This window comes from Pleurodeles waltl, chromosome 12 (genome assembly GCF_031143425.1).
Source record: "Pleurodeles waltl isolate 20211129_DDA chromosome 12, aPleWal1.hap1.20221129, whole genome shotgun sequence".
Classification (NCBI taxonomy): domain Eukaryota; kingdom Metazoa; phylum Chordata; class Amphibia; order Caudata; family Salamandridae; genus Pleurodeles; species Pleurodeles waltl.
The window spans coordinates 621296601-621309000 of record NC_090451.1 but is presented as its reverse complement, the minus strand read 5'-3'; the positions used below and the strand labels follow the sequence as shown (position 1 = coordinate 621309000).

The window sequence follows — 12400 nt, the reverse complement described above, 5'->3', positions numbered from 1 at the left end:
TACGATTATGTACGCATGTAACTTATAAACAAATTATAAACATAATCACTCGGCTCAAAATTATTTTTAAAAAAAATTAATGGCTTCACTATTTCACTCTTTCTAGTAGTCCATCCGAATCTAGAAAGAGTGAAACTTCTGAGATAATTTATGGCCAAACGTACTAAACAATGGTTGCAATTTGCAACCAGTATTTTTGCAACCAGTTAAGAATTTATCAAACCGACATACAGCCCAATGTTTTGGTTCGCTAAATCCTGAACCGGGGTGGGTTGCCATCTAACCTACCTCCTGAATAATAATGAGATAGGTCACAAATTATGGTGTTCATTTAGACATTGCCGGTAAAAGCCGCCTACCGCCGCAGCAACGGCCACCAAAATACCGCCACTGCGGCTACCATCCGTCAAACAGATTATGAGCACTGCCGGACTTCCGCCACAATAAGGGTGGAAATCCGGCAGTGGTCAGACTGGCGGACAGTGGTAAGCTGGTGCTGCTACCACCAGCACAGCCATGCCAGTTGAACGTCGCCAGCCGTATCATGACCTGTGATATGGCCTGGCGGTGTTATGCTGGCGGGCACCTCTGGCGGAAGGAAGCACCCCTTCCCGTTCCCTGCCAGACGACCTCCCCGGAGAAGTTAAGGGGATCGTCTGACGGGGGGGGGAGGTTGGAGAGGGGGCATGTGCGTGTGTGTATGTCTGGAAGAATGCATGTATGAATGCATGTATGCCAGTGTGTGTATCAATGCATGTATGGATGAGTGTAAGTAAATGGGTGTGTGCGTGATGCATGTCTGTGTGCGTGTATGGGGTGGGGGTTGTGTGGATGGATCAGAGGGGGTGGGGGCTTAGTGTGTGTATGGGGGTGTATCTGAATGAAATGGGTGGGGGTTAGTGTGTGTATGGGGGTGGGTGGGGGGCTAAGTTTGGATGGGGGTGTGGTGGGTGTCTGGTGAGTGTTGGGGGGGTGGAGGAGCCACCTACCAGTGACAGGGAAGGGATTCCCTGTCACGGGTAGGGCATACTGCCATGTTTTCCGTGCTGTTGCTAACACCACGGAAAACATGGCGGTAGGCTGGCTCAGGATGCCAGTAGTGGTACTCTGAAGGCTGCCAGGCTGCGGATTCACATCCCCGGCCTGGCGGCTCATACCGCCATGGCGGTATGAATGGTAAATTGGTGGGTTGGCTGCAGCCAACCTGCCAATCTCATGATGTGGCGGTATGTACCACCAGGCTGTTGGCGGAACTACAGACACATTAACCCTTGGACCGCCAGGGACATAATGAGGGCCTATGTCTCACTTTGACTGGCTCCCCAAAGGATTCCTTCCCCTTTGTGAATGTTGTCAAAAACCTTTTTTTAAGACTTAAGATAGAGGATTGCCTAGTCTTACAAACCTTTTCATTAGACTTGTCTTTTTTTTTTTTTTTTACATGCATCATGTTTTTCCTTTGAGGAAAAAAATATTACTTTATTTAAAAAGTCTCACAGACATGGTAGTCTACTGACCCTAGCAGGTCCTCATCCTTGTGATTGTTTCGAATTGTAGTGAGTTGCAATTTGCCAACCACGGTCTTAATATTCATGAGGTAGGCCGCATTACGCCCCCAGGATTCAGTATTTTGCAAACCAACTGATTAGTACATAGGTCAGTCTGCAACATACCATATTGGTCGCAGGAATACTGGTCACAAATTACAACCAGTATTTTGGAACCAGTGTTTAGTACATCTTGCCATTGAGCCTTAGTTTTTTTATGTATCTGCAACCTAGATTTGAAAGCAAGGCATGTGTAATAATATGTGACCAAGACAGTCTTTAAAACAATGAGGAGGGATCTAACTTGTGTACACTTAAAAGCTGTAATAGGTGGTTTGTATTTGTACTGAAAGGATGCAAGATATGTTGACTTTTCATGCATACAAGGTGGTCCTGTGTTCATATCAAGCCTTTCTGGAGGGGAATTTTATCACTTACAAAATAAATCAGATTATAGGGTTGCCAGATTCAGGAGAAGGAATCATTTACCAGCTTACAACCTTCACAAGTCAGCCGATTACCCACACTTTGTTGCAGGCATGGAAGATGAAGGTTTCCTCATCTCATCAGTTTCCATTTTGGAGGACGAGGTTGTGCAATATGTATGTGCCATGGCAAAAATTTCCATCATGGTGAATGACAGCATGAACAAAGTTGAAAATATGACGCTAGTCTTTAAATCATTTCATTAGACACTTCAGTGGAACCAGATTTTTGCCAATCATAAGGAAATGTCATGGAACAAAAACATCACTGACAACTACTGTAGGATAAAAAATATTTATCGTTAACAAACTGTTGTGGGGCAGAATGCACCAAGGGTCTCATTACAGGTGACCCAGACATTTCACATAGTTAAATCAGGGAATATAGGGAATAACTACAGAGATATTTTGCAGCATTCCCTTGTTGATTGGCAAGTCTCCATTTCCATGGGGACCATCGAGGTCCTACTGTACATGAGACTAAATCCCCACGACCCCTCCAGAATTACCAGTGCCCTTTGGAACTGGCAACTCCAGGAGAGGAGGATTATTATGATTATTCATGGCCATCCGATTAAGGGACCAACCTTCATCTCTGTAATAGTTTAAGTTATAAGTAGGAGACAAGTGCACTGCTACATCCTCTAAAGATGTTTGCCTCTTCCCCACGGCATCAATGGGTGTCACAGGTCTTCTTTCTGTTTCAACTGAAGAGACAGAAAGGGGATATGTGAAGTACTTCCCATGTAGTAATGGAGCACAGACACATAACAGTAAATTATGAAAGCATGCCATGGGCTGTTTAAAGAAGTAAGTGTGCTGGTGTAAAAATTGGGGTTGGGGCGGGCCACTTCCTTCCAGATCACTACAGACACTGCATCCAGTCTTGGATTTTTTTGTTGTAGTCTCATCCATTCTGGTAGTTGTGTTTTGAACACATTAGACCATGGGTACTTGCAAACATTTTCCCAGGGGCCAAAAAGTTTGGTCTGTGACGTGCCTGGGGGCCGCATTGATGCCAGGGCGGTGGCGGTCGGGTGGGTTGACTAGGGGGATTGGTGGCAAGGTAGGTGAAGGGGAAGCAAAGGATATACATCTAGTGGCTGAAATAAACAATGGGAAAACAGAAAACCTGGAATTAATCCCGGTTTACCCACTTTTCCAAATTGTGTGATCCTAGGCAATTGTTTAGTGTCACTTTCCCTCCTTTTTTAGCATTATCACATTTAAGATGACCTTGAAATACATGATTCATGGTGTGCGTTGCACAAAACCTGCTTCTATGTTTGATTTAATAAACTATAATGTTGTTTATGTATGATAGGAATCCAGGCCACAAATAAAGTGCACATACCAAGTGGCTTGCCTCTTTAATTTACTATTGGTGGTGTTCTCAGGGTAAGGGAAATAATTAATGTTTCTAAATTTATGTTTGAATACTATCACTTTAAAGTGAATACATCTCAATGCACTGATAAAATAAATTGTACTAAGGCGAAAAGGTTCTGCATGTTAACTAAATAAACTTAATGTTGAAGAGACTGTCTTAGTTTTACACTTATGCTGCAAGATGTCTTTAAAAAGGAAGGCGTTTCTAAAGTTAAGTGCAGGAGTCCCTAGTTACTTCCTTTCTTTAACACCAAGTAAGTTTGAAATAAATGATTGTGTGTGTGTATTTAATATTTTTGTTAATGCGGAGTCGAGCATACAGCTGCCCAGTGCTCCTGTTGCCCCAGGGGCCACATGTAAAGGTCAGAGGGGCCGCATGAGGCCCGCGGGCCGTACTTTGAGTATCCCTGCATTAGACTAAGGGCCTGATTTAAAGTTTGATGGGTGGGGTTACTCCGTCACAAACGCGATGGATATTTCATCCGCCATAGTACAATTACATTATGTCCTATGGAAATCGTTGATTTATGTTTATATTAATAGGTACAAACCCATAGGAATCAGTAAAACGGACATCAGGGAGCCTTACTTATATTTCTATTCAAGATACAATACATGACAAAAGTATTACTACAAGTTTTCTACATTTTATCCCTCTGAATTATGTTGCTAAATGTAGTTGCACTTGTGGCTCCCTTTAAAATGTAACACGCTGTCGATTTACAGATTAATACCTTCTTGTCCTGTTTTCTATCAGGTCAATTTACTGCTGGGTACGTCCAGTTTCGCGTGATGAACAACGAGAAAGCTGCCCTTGCCCTGTGTCCTGGGATGAAGGTCCATGGCTGTGACACTGAACATGTGAGTTGTGGCAATCAACAGTTAAACATTCATTCAAAATGGACAGAGGGTGTGAGCAAGGTTCCTTTTTAGGTTTGCCTCAATGTCACATTTGGTATTCTTACCAAGTATATGAGAGATGAAAAATCAAGGAACTGGGGTATTTAATGTGGATTTGCAAATCAGTGCAGCACGAGAAGAATGCGAAGAAGAGTCATGAACAGTGACAGGGGTTCAGCTGCTGAAACATGTTGGTATGGAATCTGCTTTTTCTTTTAGTGATCCATTGTGGTGCCAGGCATTTGTACTAATGCCACATTGTGTGTTATACTGAAATCAGGCATCAATAGCAAAGTGTTGTATTAGTTTTTTGAGTCCTCAGTATCCTGTTTATTGCATGGGATCATTCATGTCTGCGGGCAAATGTACCCAGATGGGATGAAAATGGGAGCCAGGCAGATTAAAATATTCAATGATACAGCAGGTTTGCTATTTTCATGGATGATGTTGCAAAATCTTAACACGTAATGAGCATTATATTCCTCTGCAAGGAAGAAAACATAGCGGAAATTTGAAGAAAAAAAAAAAATGGTGTGTCCTGTAGGGCATGTGTATAGCTATATCCCAGAGGTCAAGGATGCCATGGGCATGTAAAGTGCACCGTACTGTTTCTATCTAAGGTAGAACATGATTTAGAGGAGCGTGAGCAGTGAGGTTTCTATTAAAAAATACTTCCCCAAGTCACGCCAAGGACCAATTGGAGATGACATTTAATGTTTTCCTCTTCCGCCAATGTTTCCTCTCAATAGATTTCTCTGTGAACGGTAGAAGAATGTTTGTATGAACACTTTGCTTAGCTTGGTGCACAGGCGGGAGAATGATGAGTTAATTAATTAGATGAGAGTGGGGATCAAAAACCTTTGCACTGACTCAATAACAATATTTATTAACATGGTGACTATCTGGGAGGGGGGAAATTACATCATCAGAGAGCAGGGAAGACCTACTGGTGTTCAGATCATCCCAAAGAATTTAGTTCATGGTACAGCATAGATCACAGGTGAGCCGACTTAGACTAAAATAATGATGGCACAACCCCCAGTAAGGAATGTACCTTCTGATGGAGAGGGCATTGGGTGTTGAGCTCTATAATTTGTTGCCCCTTGACGCCTTTGTATATTTTGTTAATCAAATAAAATGAAATTAAGTGGAGTAGAGGCAGGGTTTCCGCCGTGAAGCATTTTGTGGAGTGTGCACCAGCCAAATAGTAAGACCACGCAGGTGAAATGTTTTGCGGGAACCCCCGTTCAGTAGCCCAAGGGATTCAAGGTCTTTTACCAATGCTGCGGCTTTTACATCCCTGGGTCTGTTACTTTTGATTCCACCAGACCTGTGAGGAACAACCCAGAGAAGATCCTGTTGTAATATGTGGTTGTCTCGCCACAGCAGGTTTACGTTGAAGTCTCCTGTGATTAAGATTTCCGGGAATGTTGACTCTTGCAGGCAGTCTAGTAAGATGTTTACCAGTTTGGAGGACATCTGTACCCTGGATCTTGCATCCGGATGAATGTAGAGATTAATTAGTAGAAGTGGTCTCTTTGTTTCTTTGTGCCACTTCTGCAGCTTGAGTACCTTTAAATTGGATAACAGACGCACCTTGTATTTACAGTGCATCGGAAACCTAAAGTGTAGTATGCTGTGCTACCGCTACAAGAAAACACGTTTCCCTTCACCATTATTTTTGCCCAATTTGCTGTCTGTACATCTGTGTGTTGGTGATGTCAGAAAGCATTTTATGCTTGAATGTATGTGTGTCTAGCACTACGCGTAAAGATGTATGCATGTTGTTAGCGTGCATTTGTGTGGTTCTAAGTCTGTTGTTATGCACGTGGATGTTTGTATGTGAGATAATCTGCTGAGTGGTACTTGGGTCACGTGCATGCATTATGTATGTCTGATTGTCTTTGGGGTTAGATGCATATTCTATATGCTTGTTTGCCTCTATGCACAAGTGGCTGTAGGGCTATTAGGCTGTGAGTTTCAGTACCTGTATGTCTGTTTGTCATTATCTGCAGGCGCTTAAATATCTGCTGATTTGCATGCACAGGTGCGTTGGTCAATGTGATTCTATCTGTCATCTATGTGTCAGTGCATGTTGTGCATGCACTAGATACAAGCTAAACCTGTATTGTCTTTGTTAATGCCTGTCCATACACTTAAGTTAGGTTTTTCCTGAACGGTCTGGTCGGTCCCCTTAGTTACTCAAAGGACAATATTAGTATGTATAAGATTTACTCCTGCACTTTGATTATACATAATAAATTAATAAACTATATGACTCCACTGAACAGGGGCTCCAAAGTTAAGTCAGTACTGACTGTAAACTAACAGTTGCAATTAACTGAATGTCTGAGTATTTTACTCCATGACACTTGCACGGTTGCCAGATTGATTCATTTCAGGAGAATACCCGTTTATAGCGATGTCCCTTTAATCAAAAATACAATGCCAATAGTGAGTTATAGTCTTGGCGCTCCTAATTAGAAGCATTTGGGCCTACACACTTGATGATAAGGATTGGTACCAAAAACGTCCATGCCTGGAATCATGGGCCCAGATTTACTGCAGATTAATGTGAACAACTGTGCAATGCAAAGGAGCGCAATTGTCAACAATAAAAGAGTTGGTGCGAGCACATAACCAAACGACTTTGCGTCATGTGTCACCAAACGCCTGATAATCTATGAAATGAGAATGCAGCAGAGCAGGAAAGCTCAAGCGGTCCTAGATTTCACTGTAGGCAAAACCTGGGGCCATATCAACATGGGCTCCTGTTTTTATGCGCCTGCAGGGCGTAAAGTTAAATTCATTGATGAATATATGGCTCCAAGTTAGCTTGTGTTTTTAGACAACACAGCTTAGAAACAAGCAAACCCTGCTCACTGTTTCAGAGCTGAAGATTAAGCTCTAATTTGGAGAAATATGGAGTTAAATGAATGGCCCTTGCGCACATTATTGTAGCTCAGCTCTACCCAGTGACAGTGGAGTCCATCATGCGACAGTCCGAGATGTACAACAGGAGCACAACGGGCTGTGCGTGGAATGCTCCTGCTGAACTCTGAGCTACCAAAAGGCAAACAGTGGGCAAGAGGATTATCACAAATATGGACCAATTCACACTACAAGCAGTAAAAATGAACCCGTAAAAGTACACTCACAAACAGGTGAATATTTGACACTTTTTGGAATTCACAAATATCCCAGTACTAGGGGTGGAAAATAAGTGGAGCCCAGCACATGTTTCCAGGCTCACTCCTGGGAATGTTGTGTGACAGTTGCTGCTAGCTCCTGCCTGCTGTGCAGGGTTCGTCATAGCAGGGGAGAGTTTTGAAGCCTCCTGTGCAAGAGCATGGGGTTTGTTCTTTGTTTGCAGGAATGAAAGCGCTTCCGCTGAACCTCTAGCAAATCCTGTGCTGGTCTGTTCCTCTTCCCCTACTGGAAGGGGAGTTACGAAAATCTTTGGAGATTTCCATGTAGAAATGGGTTGGAGCCGAGTTTGGGAATTCCCACAAGCATACGTTTGTGGGAGTTGCCAAACTTCCAAAGTAAATCAGATCTTGGATTGCCCATTTCTCACCCACTGACTGGATTTCTGATTACTCGTAGATAATGCAGTAGTCAAAGTGTTCCGTCCTCCAGGTGTCCTTTTGTGAATTCCTATCAGGCATAAAAGAGGTATATTCAGCCACAAAAATGGCTCATATTACGCCATTTACAATTGGGACGTTGTAAGTATAAAAATCTGTTCTTGAGGTTGTTCATTAAGTACATTTCACCCTCTAGACACCTCTCATTCACCGATGTGTTATAGTGGAATGTTTAGTATGATGCAACAATTACATTATTAGTTTGAGAGCTGCTGGTGTTGTTAACGTGCAGAACCTAAGAATATGGGAGTGCATTTTTTCCCCATTCACACGGCGCAAAAAAAATCCATGCAGCGTTAAATATGTGTCTTTCTCTTGGTATTATGATTTTTTTTTTTTAATCAGAGTTGTTTACTGTGTAGTTACATGTCTACTAGGTTGTCTTTACATAAATAGCACACAAATAAAATAACTCATTGGCAACCCATTGCAGATCTGTCAGAAGTCGGTGCAGGGAGGTCATTAAAACATTCATTAATAGATTTCAAAGCAAATCTTCCCTAGTTCTCAAAGAAGAGACAGTTATCATGTCTAATACCACTAGATGGCACCAGATGCTGGTTTTACTGTGTTTTCTTTTTTTTTTTTTTTTAATCTTTCGCTGCAGAACACTTTGGCCCTCATTACAAACCTGGCGAGTGGTGGAGAAGCGGCGGTCTTACCGCCAACAGGCTGACCGTAAAAAAAATTGAATCATGACCATGGTCGTTACCGCCATGGTCATCCGCCACTTCTCCGAACCGACCGCTGGGCTGGAGACGTGGGTCTCCAGGCCGGCGGCCGTCACAAGACTGCCGGTAGTATCATGACCCGGCTGACCGCTATGGATTTCATGGGGTTGGGAACCGCCATGAAATCCATGGCGGTAAGCACTATCAGTGCCAGGGAATTCCTTCCCTGGCATTGATAGGGGTCTCCCCACCCCTGACCCCCACCCCGAGTCCTTCCCCGACACCCCCCACCCCTCTGCCACCCCCCAAAGGTGGCAGGAACCCCCTCCCCACACATCACTATACAGACTCACACCCGACACGCACGCAGACTCCACCCAACACACATATGCGCACACACACCAACAAACATGCCAACAGCCACACACACAGTCATACACACACACAACCACATTCAGACATACACGCACACATCCATACAGACATACATACAGACACACACATTTCCAAACACACAACACCCCCCGCATGCATACATGCACTCACACACCCCCTCTACATACTCACACGCACACCCCCAGGCACACACACAACACCCCCCCACCCCCTCCTGTAACGGACGATCAACTTACTTGGTCCGTTGATCCTCCGGGAGGGGACGGGATCCATGGTGACTGCTCCGCCGCCAGCATCCTGTCAACAGAACACCGCCACGCCGAATCACATAACGTGATTCGGTGGGCGGTGTTCTGTTGACAGGGCAGTGGAGGTGGAGCAACCTCCACTTCCCCGCCGACCGCCAGTATGGCTGCTGGCGGCTCTCCGTCCGGAAAAGGACGGAGGGCTGCCAGCAGTCATAATTCGCTGAGCGGAAAACCGCCAGCACTGCCGGTGAAAAGACCGCTGATGTTGAAATTACCACCTTTGTTTTTAACTTTGAAGCTCCCCTTACGCTTGCCCAGGTCCCCACGATAGCTGCAGACATGCATGCCCATTATGTTGGAAGGAAAGAGCTAGAAAAAGCAACGATTAGATACGTTTGTTGAGGTAGGAGTTAGGGTGACCAGACATCCCGGATTTCCCAGGACAGTCCCGGTGTTTAGAGGACTGTCCCGGTGTCCCGACAGTTCTCTTTATTTTAAATAAATGTCCCATTTTTATTTTTGGACAAATGGCAGATTATTAAATAATTGTCACGGTTTTTGGGACAAAGGTCAGGTGAGCTAGGGAAGCATAAGTTAAAGACGCCTACGAAGTATAAAATAAAGTAATTTATCTGTTACGGTCAGGCAACACAGTCCCCTGTCTGCTCTTAACAGAGAGACGGAGTGGGAAGCAGAAAGCGGCGGGTGGGGGCGGGTTGTGGGTGGGAGGTGAAACCATAGCTAATTTTATATATAGTCTTGTAAATGTGTGTTGTGTGTGTGTATATATATATACACACACACACACAACACACACGTATAGGCACACGTTCACAAAGCCACGCAAAAAGCAAAAAAAAAAAGGGCCAGGCCAGAAATAAAAGTGAGAGTAAAGTCTTAAGTCCTTATTTTATGTCTGACCTGCCCTGGTTTTTGCTCCACAAAATCTGATCACCCTAGGTAGGAGTTCATGTATTTTGGCGAAGGGACATATAACGAAACACAGGTTTGGTAACTTCCAAATATGATTAAACATGTGAACATGACCTTCTCAGATGTATTTTTTTTCATATATTTAGTCGCCTCGGGACACGTAGTGTTACGAACCTTACACTATACGTAACTTACAAAATTCCAAACAATCATCTGTAAGTGGCAATTGGTTTAGTATTTCCATCCATATGACCAGCATGACTTTTGATACGTTGTCTACCTCTGCTTTATTTTCCAGCACTGCATCGGTGGCGGAGGCCACTTCCCTGAAGCCTCGCCCAAGCAGTGTGGAGACTTTGCCAGTTACGATTGGGATGGTTACGGAGCCAGTGCAGGGTCGAGTGCCAGCAAAGCAATCACGGAGGCCGCGGTGCTGTTGTGGTACCGCTAACCTCAACCTCGACAGTGGAATACAGGAAGCACCATTGCCCATCCATTGGGAAATATAGAATTTTGTTGATTTTTAAATGTACTCTATCCACCAGTGGTGGCCCGTCCTTTAGGGCGGAGGGGCCACGACCCCCCACCTTTTGCCCCTCATGAAGAGTGTCTGTCAGGCTGAACAAAGGTCAGCCTGACAGACACTCTCCATGTTCAGCACAGGCAGTCAGGAGTAGACATGCGCGATTTGCGTACACTCCTGGCTGCCTGAGCTGAACTTTGCTGGGATGAGGAGGTCACAGCTCCTATGGGCGTGACCTCCTCGGCTCATCAAAGGTGCCTCGAGGCCCTCCCCTGGGTGACGAGGAAAGCGTCACCAATTGACACTCTCCCTGTGCGCTTCAGGTTTAAGCCCTGAAGTGCCCAGGGCGAGTGTCAATCAGTGACACTTCGTCACAGAGTGGGGTGGGGTCAGCAGTCTCACTGACCCCATCTCACTCTGTGACGAGGCTGGGACTGCTGCCTTCCCTCATTGGCTGACCTAAGGTCAGCCAATGAGGGAAGGCAGCAGTCCCAACCCACCTGGGACATGGAGGCTGAAGGTGTGTGTGTGTGTGTGTGTGATGTTTTAAATTGAATGTTTGGTGCACACATGCATGTTTGAGTGTTTTAAGTGTTGTTAATGGATGTGCCTGCGTGTGTGTGTGAAAGAATGAGTGTGTGCGACCTTTTAAAATGAATGTTTGGTGCGTGCGCGCATGTTTGAATGGCATGAGTGTTGTTAATGGCTGTGCCTGCGTGCATGTCTGTGTGTGAAAGAATGAATGAGTGTGTGTGTGGATGTGTGTGTGTCCCGCCCGCCCCCACCCCCTCCTAAAGCTGCCCGCTGCCACTGCTATCCACATCGTTATACGAGCTTGAAAACTAGGTGGGAAGCTCTGTTGCGGACAACGGCACCAGTGCCCCTTAAAACTACGCGGGCTGTTAGAAATACATGCTGTATTTCTCTACATACAGAAGTTAAATGTTATTATCACAGGACAAAATGAAGAAAAATCAAGGTAGCAAACTGTGGACTGCTAGATTGAAAGATGCATTTCTAGGCATTTAAAATTACAAAAAAAATTCTCACATGAAAAATAAAGAATTCACCTGAACACGTAATTTGTATTATTCATGTCATCAATTATATCTATATGTCTTAATCATGTTGAAACTATTATAGTCTTCATTTAAATTGATTGCTGTTTTGGATTTTTTTTTAGGTCCTGATATAAACAACTTTGTTTCTCCTCCAAACTCATGTTACAGCAACAAAAATAGACAGCAGACTCCGGTTTCCATGTTGATTTGCACACTCATGCATTTAGCATTGTGTTTTTGCATTGGTTACTAAAAAAAAAAAGTGTTTCCTCTCTGTGATCTCTCTACCGTGCATCCTTAACGTGTCTTGATCACATTGGGGCAGATCATCCAGGCTGCCAAGTCAGTGAGAGTGCATGGCTTGCACACACATATCAGCACATGCCCCTTACAATCATGGTGGGACCAATAGTAAAAGCAGGTCCCGCCATCTTTGTGATGGGCAAGATGCAGATATGTGCCACATCAAGAGCAGAGGTGTGGGCAGACCTTCTGACAATGGGTTGTGCAGGAGGCCCTGCCATTTGCAGTGGAATGGGGCTGCCCACAACATTTGTAAAAAGAACCAGCAGTACCTGCTTTCTCTAGCTGGGGACCATT

At 44.4% G+C, this 12400-nt stretch overlaps 2 protein-coding genes across 4 annotated transcripts in view; one reads left to right on the top strand and one right to left on the bottom strand.

The window, feature by feature from the left end:
- Positions 1 to 11814, top strand: part of LOC138268382 (intelectin-1-like) — a 63809-nt gene extending 51995 nt beyond the window's left edge. For all 3 annotated transcript variants that reach the window (XM_069217958.1, XM_069217957.1, XM_069217959.1), the window contains exons 7-8: positions 4179 to 4282; positions 10515 to 11814. In XM_069217958.1, the coding sequence (XP_069074059.1) occupies positions 4179 to 4282; positions 10515 to 10667 (257 nt within the window). In that variant the 3' untranslated portion in view covers positions 10668 to 11814. The remainder of the gene's footprint in view (positions 1 to 4178; positions 4283 to 10514) is intronic.
- LOC138267162 (RNA-binding protein 8A-like) overlaps positions 1 to 12400 on the bottom strand; it is a gene marked incomplete at its 5' end in the record, with an annotated part of 251162 nt that overhangs the window by 227717 nt on the left and 11045 nt on the right. The window lies entirely within an intron of this gene.